Source organism: Mesocricetus auratus, unplaced genomic scaffold (assembly GCF_017639785.1).
Source record: "Mesocricetus auratus isolate SY011 unplaced genomic scaffold, BCM_Maur_2.0 Super-Scaffold_100054, whole genome shotgun sequence".
NCBI classification, from domain to species: Eukaryota; Metazoa; Chordata; class Mammalia; order Rodentia; family Cricetidae; genus Mesocricetus; species Mesocricetus auratus.
In genome coordinates, this window is record NW_024429231.1 from 710,790 (window position 1) to 728,246 (window position 17,457).

Here is a 17,457-nt window from a genome sequence, read left to right on the forward strand (position 1 = left end):
ACATTCAAGTGAGCTGGAAAGAGACAGAATGACATTTTCTCCCATTCCTTCTCCTTGTGGATCTCCTGTTTTCTGACTCTGATTGACTGCAAGTTTCCCCCAAGCATTCTTAGCACTCACAATGTTCCCTTCCCCGCATCCAGCCCCCTGCCTCTCCCTTCAACTTTCGTCACACATCAGAGATTTCTTCCCATTTGATCCACTCAGTTGAGTCCCAGGTTCACTCTCATGCCTGGCTTCCCTAACTTGCCAGCATCTGAGAGAGACGTCCAGGCCCTTCCTTGATCCCTCACCACCTGTGACCGCAGGACCCAGCTCTGCACTCTCCTCACGGGTGACTCTGTTCAGTGACTTCTCTGCCCAGCCTTCACCCACCTCATCTTCCTGACTCTGAGTGCTGAGGGGCCAGGGTGATGTCTGTGGACTTGTCTCTTCTTTGTGTTTTTTATCCACATCAGGTCTTAATGTCTAGGGTCCTCAAACTGTGCTCTATTTTAACACTTCCCCTATCTCTAGATCTGAGCATCCACCGTTCAGCTCTTCTTGGATCTCTCAGACATTCCTCCTCTTTGTAGGAGCAGGAGTGTATCGCAGTTGTTTGGTTCCGGGGCTACAACACTTCACAAAGATTCCAGCGAAGGGCTAAGGATGTAAATGAAGACAAAGACAAAGCTCATTCTTACAAGGAGAATGGTGTTTATTTTAACAAGAGAGCAAGGAGCATTGTATACCAATAGCAGGCACAGTGGAAAACCACCAATGTCAGAAGCCTACCTTGCCAGGGCCCTCTAGCAAAGGATGGGCGGATAACAGGAATTAGCATTTAGACAGTAAGGATGGACAGAAAACAGGAACTCGCATGCAAGCCTTACTGGGAGGAGGTGTTTTGCTAGAAACTCCTAGTCACAAGCTGGTCGGCAGACCCCCCATGGGGGAGGGGTGCAACAGTGGAGCAAGTATCCTTCTAAATGTTTACTTCACCTACAAGACTAGCCCTGTCGGTCTCTGGCAATTCATTCAGCTATGTGAGTCTCTTGGAGTGGCCACAGGGCTGTGATTTCTTACCTCTGCGGCCATCACTAGTTTCTGTAGATAGATATGCAGTCATATTTGATGTCTATGATACTTAGCTAGAGACAAACAGCTAGATGTCTTGGATTATAAAACATAAGCAGTCATTTCTCTGTTGGCTTGCTCTTCAAGTTGCCTTACTGAACTAACACCAACGAGGGTTTCCCCATGGCTGTGCAGATGGAGCCCCACTCTAGTCTTCCCCAGATGATATAACCTAGGCCCTCCCCCAGGCTACATGCAGAGGTGCCAGGTGGTAGGTGCCTACCCTACCTTACTGTGCAGGGAGTAAACAACTAGGATGATCTCTCACAAGCGGGCACAGCTGAATTCCACTAGAGGGCAGTTTGCCAGCTCAGAGAACAGTTACTTAGAACACAGGTCATGAGAAGAAAAGATTCAGAGGGAGCAGGGAGGAAAGGGAGGGGAGGTGGGTGGATAAGGGAGGTGGATACCATGAGATCCTATGATCACAATATATTACAAACATGTAATGAATTGCTAAAGACGGCTGGCAAGATGGCTCATCAAGTAAAGGCGCTTTCCCCTAAGCCTGACCCTAAGCCTGACAACATGAGTTTGATCCTCAAATCCCACACGCTGGGAAGAGAGAATCGTCTCCTCTAAGTTGGTCTTTGACTTTTTTTTATGGTAATGTCTTCAACACCATACCACATAGCAGGTGTGTTAAAGAATATCACTGTAGAAACCCAGGAACCAAGCACAAACACATCCTCTGGACAGCGATAACTCATTCTGATTGCTTCATTTTGGATTTCATGTTTTCTTACATTTAATTTTCACATATTATCTTTTGTAGTTGTTTCCTAGATTCAGAATAGCTGTTTTTTAATAAAACTGGAATGATGTCTGTGCTGTTTAAGAGTCATCCATATAATGTGACTACAGACACAGACAATTTCTCCTGTGAGTCCTTTTCACCATTTTGAGATCCTTTCGAGGACAACAGGCTGCTGGTCCCAACGTGTACATCACATGAAGAGCCCGCCAGTGTGTCAGAGAGGAAGAGCAGAGCGAAGATGGTGAAAGAGGCTGAGGAGGCAGGGACGACCTGGGGGAGATGGGCATAGCGCAGCTCAGCAGGCTGCATGGAGCCCGTGAGAACCCAAGCCCCACTTCCTGGAGGCTGAAACATGACTTTTCCCGCATTAAAGAAAGTCTTAGCAGAGGCAGTGAAGAGCCTTGTGCACTGGGGCATCGGCACTGCCCAGTTGGTCTAACCCCAGTGCCCTCCATGGAGACGTCCATGGAGACAGGTGCACACCCAGGTAAGGCCTCGGGACACAGAGGCAGAGACGGGAGTGGGGGGTGAGCTAGAGTGTCAGAAGCCTTCACCAGCTGGGAAGAAAAGAGGCCGGTCCACTCTGTGGATAAGCACCCAGGGAACCTGACTTCTGACTCCCATGCCATGGGAGCCATGACAGAGCCATGACAGAGACATGTCTGTGTTTCTGATGGCTGCTATATGTGACTGTGTCAGGTGCCATCAGAGGCTCTTGAGGACAGAAATGTCAAGTAGTTCTCAGAAACCACAGGAGAATAAGGAAGTAGAGCCTCCCCTCCCCCACAGCCGTTTCTCCTCTGTGTTACAATCAGACTTTTCAGTTCTCTTGCACAGCCTCATCCATCTCCTAAATTTCCTCTTTACAGCCCCCTCCTCGCTTTCAAAACACCACACACTAAGGCCGCTCAAAGGGGATGGAAACCTAAACGCAGGCCCCTAAAAAGTGCTAATGGGAATATCACTGGCTCATGTGACACTGGTCTATAAAATAATACTTTGGAGGGTGTTATAAAAAACCATAGGAAATAAAGAATAAATAGATAAACAAGGCTGCATTTTAAAAACTAAACTTCTGTAGCCTTGGTGACAAAGGTTCTTAATCCCATCAACTTCACCAGCTGGGGCAGGAGAATCACACATTCCAGACCAGCCTGGACTGCAGAGTAACCTCAAGGTCAATTTGGCAGTGAGACTCTCTTTTCAAAAGAAAAGTTAGGGACCTGAGGGTGTCAAAGGTGCTGACCTAGCATGTTTGAAGTCCTGCATTCACGTCACATCCTGGAGGCTGGAGAGGTTGTTCAGTGGGTGAGAGCACTTGGAGCTCTGGCAGAGACCCGGGTCCGGTTTCCAGAGTCCATGTCACTCAGCTTACAGCCACCTGTAACTCCCGCTCCAGGAGATCAGAAGCCTTTTTCTGGCCTGTCAGTGCCAGCACTCATCTCTCTCTCTCTCTCTCTCTCTCTCTCTCTCTCTCTCTCTCTCTCTCTCTCTCTCTCTCTCTCTCACACACACACACACACACACACATACACTAAAATAAAATCTTAGAAGAAACAAGTATGAGTCCAGATAAATATATACGTCCAATACACATTAAATGAAGTTGTATGAACTTCTTTACAATAGGAAAGATGAGCAGGTAACCACCAATAGGAAAGGATGCATACATTATATAAGGAACATAAAAATGACCTAAGCTGAAAGGAAAGAGCATTATTAAAAGGCATATATAGCAATAGTACTTAAAAGTAGATATACATGGACCAAGGAAGGTTTTTTAAAAAAAAAAATCTTACTATTCTCATCAACACTACTTACTGTGTCACTGTTATGACACCTTTTACCAAAAAGAAAAGATGAGCAGTTAAGAGCACTAACTGCTATTCCAGAGGACCTGAGTTCAATTCCCAGAAGCTATTTGGCAGCTCTCAGCAACCATTTCAACTCCAGTTCCATGGGATCGGATGCTGTCTTCTAACTTCCATGGACACTGCCTGGACCTGGGCAAAAATGTTCATGGAATAAAAACAAATCAATTTAAAAAGAAAAGTTGAGTGTTCCAAGAATGTGGGACAAAGGAAACATTTTTACACTGCTGTGGGGACATAAATTAGTACAGACATTGTGCTAATCAGTGTGAAGACTTAAAAACCAGAATGTCTTCGATGCACAACTGTGCTTGGAAGTACTGACAGCTAAAGGGATGGAATCGATGCCTCAATGGGACGCCTCTGTCCATTACAGCCACAAAAGGGAATTAAACCAGATGTCTATTGAGTGAGGGGGTGGAAAATATGGGGGATTGGATGGAGAAAGGGGGGAGAGAAAGGGGACAAGGAAAAAAAGGAGGAGAGAAGAGAAGAAGAAGGGAAAGGGAAGGAGAAGGAGAAGGAATAATAGTTTTTTTTCACTTGTTCAACCATGTTCATTGTGGATTTATTCATAATAGCCAGAAATTGGAAACAACCTAGGTGCCACTCAACAGAAGAAAGGATAAACAAAATGTGGTACATTTACACAATGGAGTATTACTCAGCTGTTTAAAAAAATGACATGAGTGGAGTTAAATGGGTAGCTCAGTGGTTAAGAACACTGGCTGCTTAGGAATAATAGTTATTATAATTTATTTTATAATAGTAATAGTAATTGTTGTTATTATAAGAAGACTTAAAAAACAGACAATCCCACCATTTGCAAAAGCAGATGAACTTGGGGACGTTATGCAAGACAGGCATAGAAAGACAGTCACCGCATTGTTGACAGTTTATGTGCAATCAAAAAGGTTCCAGTTTGCAGGAAGGACTACAGCAGATACTGGGTGGCTGGTGCCAGAGACCGAGGGCAAGAGTTGCAGTTTGGCTTCCCCTTTGAGAGCAGGGGAAGGTTCTGGGAACCAGCCACTCCGCAGATGATCACACTTGAGCTGCGTATTTCAAAACTGTTCAGTTTACATTTCAGATGTTCTGATGACAAGGCAAGGAGCAACAAACAGGAAGAGCAAGGAGCCAATCTCTGCAAGAGGACACTTTGTTACAAGTGTCAAAGTGTTTGTGAATGAGGGTGTGAGGCGAGCCTTGTTACACAGACTCACGTACAGCAAACACCTACTTCAGAGACCACACTGTTCACTATAAATAAGCACAACTCCTAGCTGTCAAGAGCATAACTAAAAATGGTGATAAAAGGAAGTGGTGAATGTCCACAAAAATCACATTCTGCTGCTGGGAGGACCAGCCTTCACCGTTTCAGGAATTGAAGGAGAGTCGCAGAGTCAGAGGTCTAATCCCCCAATTGACCTTTCTAAATGACGGAGTAAAGCTTAATTCTCTGGGAGTGGCTCCAAGGGGAACGCACAGACACACACCTTGAGGGTCTCTCTCTCATCTCTATTTTTCAGAAACCCCTTCTATATTCCCCAAGTTTACTACAAAGAGGAATTTTTCCCAAGCCAGAAGTAACACAATTACTACATAATCACCACACAAACATGTTTTTCTGGAGCAGGTCCAGCCCATTACCTTCTTAAGCACATCCCTGGGCCAACCCACACTCAGTCACACTTTCTTCCTGTAGACTTCTCAGATCAGGGCCCTCCAGAAACAACTGTTTACACAGGCAGTAGTTTTTATAATCGCCAGAAAAACAGGTTACCAGTTTCGTGTTTTATATTTTAGAGTCCCATCCAGTTATCTTAACTAGCCATCCAATTCTTTGTTTTTTAGTTACATAAAGCCATTATTTAAAGATCTGTTTTGGCTATGGTGCACACTGAAACCCATGATTACATTTCCCAATGTTAAGAATAAAAGATCTTGAGCTAGCCTGGCTCCTGGGACTCATTTGTTTTCCTTAGTCATTAACATAAGCCACAGTACCTGCAAGAAAAACTTGTAAGTCCTAGCTGTGTGACACTTTCCTATTTTCTATCCTCTGCAGCTCCTGCTTTATCACAGGTGGGGACAACACTGTATCGTACTTTTACCTATATATATTAAATTTTCCACTAAACCAACCTCTGTCATAATCCTTTAATACATTTGTTAAAACCCCTTAATCGGGCCGGGCGGTGGTGGTGCACGCCTTTAATCCCAGCACTCGGGAGGCAGAGGCAGGAGGATCTCTGTGAGTTCGAGGCCAGGCTGGACCGATAGCCTCCAAAACAATACAGAGAAACCCTGTCTCAAAAACCAAAAAAAAAAAAACGCTTAATCATCAAAATTCTATTGAACATTATTATTGTATAAAATCCTTACTTCAGTTAAACAGTACAGCTTAAGAGGAAATCATCTTCATACTAACCCACGGGTAAAATGCCCAGCAGACGGGGATTTTTCCATGAGATAATCACACGGCATCAAAGGCAGTGGGGGATCCCCCCACACCCATTCATCCCATGCCATTTCCAGAGAAAAATGGCAGTGGCAAACATGTAATGGCACAGCGGTAGCAAGAGACATAGTGCCTTGCCTATCCAAGATTCACTACCAGAGCCTTGGGTTCTGGTGTGCTGAGCTCCTGAAGCTCAGTTACCACCTGTTGCTCTCGGACATGGCCACCAGCAACATTCTGCACCAGGACACTAACTTTCAGTCTTAAAATTTTGCTTATGCATGAATAAAATTATTTGTGTTTTGCCTGCCTATATGTCTGTGCACCACAAGTGCGTCTGCTGCCTGAGGAGTCCGGAAAAGGAAATCCAGGAACTGCTTGCTACAGAAGGTTGTGACCCAACCCGTGGGTGTTGGGAACCAAACCTGGAGTGCTCCGAAAGAGCAGTAAGTGATTTTCAACTTTGATCCATCTCTTTTTAACCTCTAATTTTTAGCTTTTACGTTTTCTTTAATAAGCTGACAATACTTTGTGAAAATACCCAAGGGCAATTCAAATAATTATCGCAATTAATAAGCAAACACTTGCTGTTGCTAAGGTCCTTGGGAACAGTTGTGTTTCTCATTGGCTGGCTGTGCTCACTGTTCCCGCCCCTGTGGGCATCACTTTTCCCAGCATGGCATTGGCACACTGAATCTGACCCTGTCCCCCCTCCACAAGCTTGACACAGCCCTGCTGACATCACCATGTGCATGGAGGACACCACTCAGAACTGACACCTTCCCTTCACACTGGTGGGATCAGGACCCCCATTCCTGGTGTCCAGGAGGCATCTGACCCAGCCCCAGCTCTTTTCTGCCCCTCACTGTCAACAGCCATTAGATCTCTGTTGGCCTGAGCTTCTGCCTGTGGCAGGGCACATCCCCATGTGGCCTGCCAGATGCCTGTCACTGCACCTCCTCCAGGAGCCCTGCCCCTTCAGTATAGCCTTGGTCCACTGCTCCCGAAGGTTTGTATGTTAAAGACTGGTACCCAGTCACCAGTGATACAGATGATGGAAAGTGTAGGGAGAGGGGCTTAGTGGAGCATCGAGGTCACTGGGCATGTGCACCTGAAATGGATCTTGGGACCCTAGCTGACTCCTCTCTGTCTCTTTTGCCTCTCCAACACATGTCCCTTCCACGGTGTGATATGTCACCACAGCCTCGTGGCAAGGGTGCATGACCATGAAACCTATGAAATCAAGAGCCAAACCTTTCTTCCTTGTGAATTGTTTTCCTCGGGCATTTGATGACAGTGACAGACACACTCTCCTTTCAGCTGTACAGGACCTACTGTGGCATGTTCTGAGCAGACCAGTCTTGGGATTCATTGACATGAAAATGCAACCACAGCTCTGCTTCTCTCAAAGGTGCCTGTTTCTTCTTGTGCCCGATGGGCTAGCATCTTCCACTGCCCTCCCTCTGCCTCCGTTTGCTCTAAATCTCAGTCTCTTTCTGTGAGTACCACACTGCAGGCCAGCTTCTGCCTCCAAGCCATTGGGAACACTGTTCCGCAGCCCATCTCCTTGAGGCATCTTCCTCCAACAGACTCAAAGAGGCTGTCTGCTCTCACCCTGAGAGCTTTTCAAGCATCGCTCGCATCACCAGCCTCTCCCGCATCAGCTGTCTGCCCACTCACATCTCCAGCTGACGTGTCCTAATTCATTGCCTGTCTTTATTCCTGTTCTCATCTTTACATCAGTCGATCTTTGTAACAGAATGGAGCAGGTCTGTGTCCTGAGGTATGCCAGGCACCCAGGAAAATGGCTCATGTATGACAAGCACATGCCTACCCAGAGTAATATGCGGCTAGAGGCTGAGGCGGAGGGAGAGGTTGGGGAGGGGCTTTGAGGCGTGGAGACTCATACAGTTTTCAGTATAGGGGGCGGGAAAGGCTAAGTGTGAAACTCATGATGCAGTGAACAGAAAACATGGGGGAAAGAGTCCAGCAGCACCTAGACCATGCAAGGCCTCACAGTAGGCTGTGATGTCTGTCTGTCTCCATCTACGGTAAGGGTTCAGGGCTGCTCAGGTAGTAGTGGAGGAAGTGGGCAATGGTTGCATTAGGAAGCTCATTCTTGAGGGCCAGGTCAAGAACATAGAGATAGTGGATGAAGGGAATTCTGTGACTAGGAACATTAGAGGACCAAAGATGCAGAGATGATCAGAACTCGGGTAGATAAAGAGGTAAGGCTGGTCCAGAGGGAGGAGAGAGAGAGAGAGAGAGAGAGAGAGAGAGAGAGAGAGAGAGACAGAGAGGAGAGAGAGAGAGAGAGAGAGAGAGAGAGAGAGAGAGAGAGAGAGAGAGAGAGAGACAGAGAGAGACAGAGAGACAGAGAGACAGAGAGACAGAGAGAGGGAGAAGGGTGGTAGAGTAGAGAGCCACCCCTGGATCTGATGAGACCAGGAGCATCATGGTGCTTGGCAGGGACAAGGGTTCAGGATGGGGTTGAGCAGCGGGCTGTGGCCATGCTGAGCCTGGCACGTCAGTCTATGGTCATTACAAGGAAGGTGCAAAAGGAAGTGAGACAGGCGCAGGGATCTACTTCACTCACCTGAGAAACTAACTGATGGTCATGTCTGCATAGTCCCTGTGCACTGCCGCCCTTGTTGTCTTCTCCTAGGAGATCTCACTCTGAGTGAACAGACCAGGGACTTCTCAGAGGACACTCAGGCAGCCGCCTCCCCTGTGTCCTAATCAAAGGCTGAAGGAGAGACATGCACTATCCCAAGATATCCTTATTGAGACCAACTTCTTCCTAGGTGAGTGACAGCTGGGGTCAGCATCTGTGGAGTTCTCACTGCCTGCAATCCTCTTACCGCTCCCCACACCCCAGACCATTTCTAGCACCCCAGTACCGTGACTCTGGTATTTAGCATCAGGAGACTTCTTCCCCATACATTCTCCCTCTCTCAGAGGTGGCTCTCACCTGAGGAAAATGAGGCACAGCCCAAGAAGCAGGACTTTAACAGCTGCCTCTACCACAGCCACCAGAACCACCTCTGCCATCAGCCCCGATGTCCCTGTAAAAATGTGGTCAGTGCTAGCATCATGGGCTAACCACTGCCCAAAGACGTTCCTCCCTCAGTAGGATCAGGTCCTATAATGCCCCCTCATCCCTGAACTTAAGACCATGTGATCCCAGGAGTACTCCACCCTACATCCTGAACCTCAAGCACACAGAAGCGAACTAATGCAAGGCAGAGGGGGGCCCACGCTCTTCCCTTGCTGTTCAGTGACCAGGAACCCTGGATCCTTCTGAAGGGTGGAGGTTCCATTAGCAGTCCCTTGACACTCACGTTTTAAGAGCAGGTTCAGAGACATGTGCTGAGATCCAAGGACATTCTGTGCAGAGCAGGTGAATTTTCCTTCATATCTCCGGTGCATTTGAGGTAGTTCTAACAACCCAGGAGTTGGGGACTGCATGGGACTCAGAATGAGGTTCCCATAGGCCCAGCTCAGTCTAGCAGGAGGGTTACTGTCAACAGTACAGAGCATACGAAGGGACTCTTCTTCCAGTAAAGTCAATGTTGAGCCATTTCTCAGAGCTGTGGTTGCTGGAGAGGAAGAAATATGGAGTCATTAGTGACAAAGAAGTCAAGAGAAGTAAGAAGATCACAGAAGTTGATGAGCAGAGACTCGGTGTGGATTCCTGTGTGGATGCAGCCGCATAGGTACAGATGCAGGCAACCCCTCTGATGGGTCCCAGTGGTTCCCCTACCCCCCCCCGTGTGTGTGTGTGTGTGTGTGTGTGTGTGTGTGTGTGTGTGTGTGTGTGTGTGTGTGCCTGCCATGTGTGTGTGTGTGCAGGCAGCCCTCTGATGGGTCCCAGTGGTTCCCCTACCCCCCCGTGTGTGTGTGTGTGTGTGTGTGTGCATGCCGTGTGTGTGTGTGTGTGTGTGTGTGTGTGTGTGTGTGTGTGTATAAACTCACATGTGTGTCAGGGTCCATATATTTGGAAATCTATTCTACCCTACCACAAGTTCAGGAGAGCCTCGATTTCTTTGTCATAAGTATGTCAGCTAATAGCTGCAATATGTCCTGGACTCAGGGGAGAATGGCTCCTATCTAAATAACAATAGATTTGGGCCAGGGTGAGTTCTACACCTTCCCCGAAGGCTAGTGAAATCATTTTTTGCTATCAGCTCTTTCTACATGATGACAGATGTCTTCGCCATCGCCCCCACCTTCGGATGGTTACGTAAAATGACGCATCAATAAACTGGGGCTTTCAGGGTTAACTGACCGCCCTCCTGGTATCAGATGTCTTGTCTTTTCTTTTAATGCGGGATAGCCTGCCTTCCCTCATCCACACTCCCCCACTCAGGAACGTACCTGGGGCCATTTGGCTGGTTCTGATCACAGCCCCAAAGACATCAGTCTGTGATATATGACCCCTCAATGTGGGGCTAACATAGACTGGCGCTGACAAATGGCTCATCAACACAGGGCAAATATAGATAGTCACTGACACATGTGGAAATTGTAACATGTATGACTAGGTCAATGTGCTATAGAAAATTCCTTCTGCTTTCTATAATCTACTGAACTTCAAGGAAAAGGGAATTAGGAAAGTGTGAAGTATATTTATAATTCATTTCAAAAGGAAGTGGTCATTTCTATACCTTGGAAAGATTGTTCAGGATTAAATAGAAAACAGTGAATAACCCTTAAAATCTACATAATGAGTATTCATAGTAATTCCAGGAATAAAAGAACAGTGACTGAGATGAGTATGGTGGTGCAAACAGACCTGGAATCCCACCTCTCAGAGAATCACAGCTCAATGTCAGGCTGAGCTACATACCTATACCTCCTCGTCTCAAGAAAAAAGTTTTATTTGGACTATACCATTAAGTATGACATTCACACAGGAGAAATGTCTATCAAATAATATGGAGGCCATGGGAACATCATGGGAGAAGGGAAGGAGAGATGTAAGAGCAGGCAGATAGAGAGGAATGCTGTGAATCAGTCTCCTGGATATAACATGGTTGTTTCACTCATGAACTGTGGTTATATGAACAAGACCTACACTAGACAGAGCCTGTCAACCTTCCAATGGATGGGGGAGGTGGTTCAGAAGTTCTACCCATCTCTGAGAAGTTACTGTTGCTGACAGGGAGTGGCGGAAGAGTAGGGGGGAAAGTCATAGTCCTCAGAATTATAGCCACTGGTAAATTGCCCTTGCTCACATAAATAACCCCACCCCTTGATCATTTTAGTAACCCTAATGAAATGCAGTGGGCCACAAACAAAAGACATGAAAGCAGGAGGGGACTTGATAAGAATGGTTTCATTTGGGAGGGAGAAAGAGATAAGAGAGGATGGATAATAGCAAAGTATATATGTGTATGTGTGTATAAAATTGTGAAAGACCAAATATATTTTTAAAAACCACATAGGCATTTCCATTGTCATTCTCTATTGATAAAGTTACCAATGGGAGGTCACACAGCACCAATGGGAGGTGAGGCTGTAAAAAACACATGTTTCATCCCACAGTGCTCAAATAATAATCTTGATGGGAAATATCCTACTAATTCTCTCAAAATTGGAATTTATTCCACAGATCAGCACACGTTTGTGAGCATAGATTTACTGTGGGTTTCTGTTGAGATAATGAAATTAGTACCATGGCTGCCTATTAATACAGGAATCCCTTAGAGTCAGAGTTCATTTATATATGATTGACCAAAGTCTTGGAGAACAAAAACCATCTGAGCTCTTAACATCGAATTCCTTCTCATACCTTCAGATGGACAAATATAGGCTCAACTGAGCCTGTGTAGACACTGATCACACCTTGAGAGGGGAGTGAAATTCGGGGTACAGACCACCCACCGTATGTTCTGAATATATCCATGAGGAATTGTCTCTTTCCCCAGACACTCAAATAAAAGATACAGAGGAAGAAAGAGCTGAAGATGGAGGCTGGTTCAGAAGATGGCTGAGAAGGACATTCTGACTGTTTGGCTATGCTAGTGTTGCCCTGTGCTGTTGTGGCCAAGGTGAATGTCCAGCTCTCCTAGGTAGTGAGGGGGATTTGGGGACATATGCTCAAATGGCCAATAAAGTTTCAGTTGGGGAGAAGACACCATCTCCCTGTAAGGGGTTGCTGTATCCAGAGTAAATCTAGTATAGGGAAGGACAGGATTTACCCTTTGATGAATAGGTCTTGCATCTGCCATCCAGCATTTCTTCTCTTACCTGGATCAACCCCTTTGTAGATAGTCAAGGTTAGATTCTTTGGGGCATCTGAGAAAGGATGACACAATAGACTCATTAGTGAAAAGTCAAGGTGGACACCCTTCCTCTGGCCCCAGTAACTTCCTAGGTGAGGATGGTGTGGTTCCATCAGGTTCTGATCTGCCCATATTCATATTCAATGACTCAGTGTAAGACCTTAATTTCATCCCCATTGTCCCGTTGGACTTCTATCCATCAAAGACACAGTGTCCCAACCCCAGACTCACATGACACATTGAGAATGATGGTCGTTCTTGTGGTCACACCAGATCCAGGCAGGGTCACCTGACAAGTGAGGTTGGTGCCATGGTCCCAGGGCTGGGGGGTGACAGTCAGCACTGAGGAACCATTGGTGTTGGTACTGGAGAGTGACACAGAGGTACCGGCCCAGGAGAAGGTGGGGGACCCACAGGCCCAAGGCGCAAAGCAGATCAGGTTGCTGGGATAGCCAGCTTCCAGGGTCTCCGGGAAAAGCACGTAGGGGGTGTCAGTGAGGGCTGGTGGGGAGAGGGGAGAATTGGAGGATCAGGAGGGGGTGAGGTGCAGCTTCAGGGGAAGCCCCGGCTCTGATCCAGCCCCTCCCTTGAGCCCTGATGCTCAGACTCCCAGTCCTGTGCCAACCCTGCCCTGTGACACCTATGACTTTCCCTAGTGGCTTCTCTGCGAGCCATGCCTGACCTGTCACATGCAGAGTTATCATGTTCCAAAGATAATTAAACTTCGTTTGTCCTCTCTCCAGGTGAAAGAAGTATGACCCGGCGTCCTTCTTCCTGGTCTCTCTGATGTTCAGGGAGCAGTTATTCTTCTGTGGGTCTCCGATCAGGAAGAACCGGTTCTTGGTCCTCTTCAGTACTGACCGATGTGGGTTATTTGTGGCCACTGGGGGATCACGATCTGTCTTGTCTCCATCCCGGAACCAGTATCCACGAACCGGGTCTGAGTCAGTCCACTTCTCCCTGGCGTAGGAGAACTCACAGGGTACAAAGACACACAGGCCCTCTTGAACCACTATCTCCCTTTCCACACTCAGGGTGAAACCCTCCTTGGCCTCATTCCCACCCTGTACCCCCTTCACCCCCCAGAGCAGCAGCAGCAGCAGCAGCATGTCAAGCTGACGCACAGGGCCACCAGAAGTCTGTCTGTCTGGGCTCTTCTCTGAGGAACTAAGAGCTGCAAGGCCTGGAGGAAGCCCCACCCGAAGCAGGGGTGAGGCCAGGACAGTGGCTGCCTTGGGAGGAGGAGCTTCAGTCCCAGCCACTGCCAGGACCCTTGCTTCTTGAAGACCAGCCACCCACCACTGAGGTCCACTTCTGGAACCTGAAGAACAGCATGCTGATGGGGAAGTCCTGTGTATATGTCAATAAAGCACTGTTGACCAATTGGGAACCAAGATAAGTGGGACTAGGAGTCCAGGAGGACTCTGGGTAGGAGAAACACAGGAAGTCAAGATGTAACTGCCATAGGGATAAGAAGCCTGGAAACTTCTCCGGTAAGAGAAATACTTAGGTTAACAATTATGGGATAGATAATCAAGTCAGAGTTAGCCAGTAAGAAACAAGCAAGACCAACAGCTTGATAATTAATATAGTGTGTTATTTGGGACTGATGTGGCTCTGGAACCAGGCTGGCGGGAAGGCTTCTCTTTACAGCATGCACCATAAATAACTCTACTACCCTTCTTCCCTCACCCCTGTCATCATCCTTCCCACCGGGTGCTATTTTCTGCATAGTGAAAAATGGGTCCCCTTTGACCACACCCAAGAGCCTTTCTTGAGGCAGTGATATTGGAGGGGGTGGGAAGGAGACAAACAGTGGGGAGGAGTGCCTGGAGCTTTCTGAGTGCTCAGAGGAGGAAGTCCAAGACTCTGAAGACGCCATGCTGGACAAGATAGGAACAGAAACAGATACCTCTGGTGCTTTGTTCTCAGACGACCTGGAGTGGAGACTCCCCAGCTGGGAACGTCAATGCTGGCAGACACCAGAGCTGTCTCCTGCTGCTATTGGGGGAAACACTTCCCAACTGTGTAGACAATGACTGTGGGCCACTGAGAATGGGTTAGCAGCCCTAGGCCTCTACTTCAGTGGCTTCATTGCAAATTCTCCACGATGTTCAAAATTCTCTAGACTTTTTTCCTGCTTATACTCCATAAACATTACATTTAGTTTCTCAATTTGTAGCTGTCTCTGTATCTGTGTGTCTGAAATTTTTCTTTCTTCTTTCTTTCTCTCTTCCTTCCTTCCTTTCTTGGTTTTTTGAGACAGGGTATCTTTGTATTACAACCCTGGCTGTCCTGGAATTTGCTTTGTAGACCATGCTGACCTTGAACTGGTCTTGAACTCACGGAGATCCACCTGCCTCTGCCTCCCAAGTGCTGGGATTAAAGGCGTGCACCACTAGCCATCTGAAATTTTCACTGAAATTTTGTCTACAATTTCTGGGAATTAATAAATCAATTTTTGGATAATTCGTGTCTTGATTATATTATGTCTTTCATTTTGGTATTACAATGGAATACGTATTGGTTTCCTTGAATTCCTCCATTTCAGCAATTTCTCTTAGGTTCATAAAGCTGTTTTTTACCCTTCAAAAATTTTCCTCACTTTGAGACCCTGGAAAACTCAGTACTAAATCAGATGCCATCATCAAAGCCCCTCCCCTCAGGGATCTATGCAAAAATGAGAAGGATTGGAAGAGCCAGAGGGGATAGATGACACTAAGGAAGGCCTTCCAAACAAAGCAGGACTGGCACCCATATGAATTTGTAGGGACTGAAGCAGTATGCACAGATTCAAAGCCATGTCGGTGAGGGGCAGAGGAGGAGGGAAGGGAGAGAATTGGGACTGACATGTAAAACAAGCTTGTTTCTAAATTAAATTTAAAAGCAAAAAGAAAGGGGGGAGTAAGGTAGTGCCTGGACTGCAATAAGTAGTTGTGGCTATCAATGATATGCTGAAATGTAGCAGACAAATGAGCAGAAATTGATATTTGATGATATTACCTTTTATATGCTTTATTATACTTTTGACATGTGGTGATAGGTGGCTGAGCCTATTCTTTGGGCATAAGATCTGGTGACAAGAGCACCACTTCTACAGTCATCTGGGAAGGCAGGCATCCCTCCCAACCCTTGGGAGGCAGAGGCAGGAGGACCACAGCAAGTTCAAGGCCAGCCTGGTCTACACAGAGCTAAAAGATGTTAACCTGAAGATGCTGCAATGATCTTTCATTTTATCCCAATATTCTACTTTGGCCCATTGATTCAGTCACTCTGCTGTACTGGACACTTTCACTATCAACTGGTCTCTCCCCATTCACCATAATTCCCCCCTTCCAACCAGCTCTACACTATTGTGTGGGAATCAAGATTCACTAGACTTAGTACAGGTTAAGTGAAGTTTATTCAGGGAGAATATACTTACAAAAGAGGCAGGTGACCACTGTAGGTTCCAGCTCTAAGGATCCACCCAGACTGTCCTCTGTGACCCAATTAAGACATCTGGTATTTTGGTGTCTTTTCAAACCTTTGGAGATTATTTCTTCTACCCATGCTTCAGTGTCATAATCATTATACTCAATGTTGGTTGTGTGTAGGATTCATTCGTCCAATGGTATTGATCTGATCTTTAAGGGCCAAATCACCTTTTTGCATTGTGGATCCTCGCATTCTCATAAGCTTAAGATTCTATGAGTCTTTGCCTAGCTTCTGGATCTGCTAACCCTATTTGTACTGCTCTAGACAATCTTTGTAAAAATGTAGCATAACTTTCCCTCCAATTCTGTTACACCTTGGTATATGGTTCAATTCTCTCTCCCAAGCATTCAAAACTGTTGTATGTCATAGAGACAAGATGTGTTTGTCATATGTAGCTTGAGTCTCTGTATCAGCATCAAGACCCTCAACCAAGAATCTTACCTTGGGGAGCTTTATAACCTTTCTTTAAGCCTTGAAGTGTAAGAGCATTAGCTTTTTCTCTCCACAAAGCCCTCCTGAGCTGACCACATTGTGTTTGTCCCCTGGCTTCCAGGAGAAGAAAATATAGAGCTCTAAGTCATTGTGCTCCATGGGTGGAAAAGAAACCACTGTCCTGTTTTGTTTTGCTGTGTACATAGTATATGTAAAGGACAAAGGAGTCCTATTTACAACATCTAGTCACTCTATGTGTTAAAGAAGTCGCCAGGGAAAAGAGGACACATGACTCTGGCATTCTCAGTAAGATAAGGCCTTATAAAAATACGTATATTAGTAGTTAAGACAGAGCTATTGGCCAACAGCATTATAACTATTAGAGTCTCTGTGTGTTACTTGGGGCTGGCACAGCACTGGGACAAGGCTGGCAGGAAGAGTTATCGTAACACTAACACTACACTTTTCTATAGATGCAAAGCACACAATAAGTAGACAATAGACAATGAAAGCTACCTCTTGACAACAGATCTCCCCACCTGTGGTGACCACTGAATGCCCTGGTATCACATTCATTTCACACCCTTACCTTTTAAGAGTCCATGTGGCTGCCATTTCCATCTCCCAACAACCCTGCCCAGTTTTCTCTTTAATTCAGGGGAAAAAAAGAAAATGTTAAGTCCTTCAGAAAATACAGAGAGATGGTATTTTTAGTAATATTTAGTACATTTTAGTAATATGTAATGTCACAGTGTCTTAGAAATAGATGACACACACACGAACAGGTAGGAAATAAAGTCCCTGACCATGTGAGACAGCCTTGGACGTTCACTGTATCACATTCCACAAACCCTGCCTGGCTGTGTGGAACTGATGGCAGTCTCACTGTACTATGGAAGTGGCCATGACAACTACTGACGGAAAAGAAACTACCTGATGATCCAAGATGAGTGTTAGCAGGATGTACCCTCACAAGCGGTGGTGCGCATGCGCTGCGCCATCCTCCTGAGGGGGTTGGGGGGTCTAGCACCATAGATTCACAGTAGACGGAAGTGG

The 17,457-nt window shown here is 46.3% G+C and overlaps 1 protein-coding gene across 10 annotated transcripts; it reads right to left on the minus strand.

Moving 5' to 3' along the window:
- Positions 1-679: 679 nt before the first annotated feature.
- On the minus strand, positions 680-17,448 carry LOC101831711 (sialic acid-binding Ig-like lectin 12). Of its 10 annotated transcripts, none has more exons than XM_040736224.1 (10): positions 17,335-17,448; positions 16,991-17,048; positions 13,175-13,452; positions 12,724-12,993; positions 12,458-12,505; positions 9,547-9,804; positions 9,106-9,176; positions 8,802-8,881; positions 3,120-3,876; positions 680-2,143 (listed from the first exon to the last, which is right to left on the minus strand). In XM_040736224.1, the coding sequence occupies exons 1-7, from the start codon at positions 17,432-17,434 to the stop codon at positions 9,160-9,162; spliced, it is 1,029 nt and encodes a 342-aa protein (XP_040592158.1). In that variant the 5' UTR covers positions 17,435-17,448; the 3' UTR covers positions 680-2,143; positions 3,120-3,876; positions 8,802-8,881; positions 9,106-9,159. The 10 variants fall into 10 exon arrangements, with proteins under 10 accessions (XP_040592158.1, XP_040592157.1, XP_040592152.1 ...); XM_040736223.1 differs by having other exon boundaries at positions 8,802-9,005; XM_040736218.1 differs by lacking the exon at positions 9,106-9,176 and adding an exon at positions 9,177-9,270.
- Positions 17,449-17,457: the final 9 nt, after the last annotated feature.

Bases quoted from the DNA above. Each gene is read 5' to 3' on its own strand.
- LOC101831711 (XM_040736218.1), bottom strand. From the start codon at position 17,434: ATGGTGCTAGACCCCCCAACCCCCTCAGGAGGATGGCGCAGCGCATGC. The intron at 17,049-17,334 runs GTAGTTTCTTTT...CCTGAATTAAAG, and splicing joins CACTCATCTTGGATCATCAG to AGAAAACTGGGCAGGGTTGT. The intron at 9,805-12,457 runs GTAAGAGAAGAA...CTTCCTCTCCAG, and splicing joins CTACAAAGGGGTTGATCCAG to CAACCACAGCTCTGAGAAAT.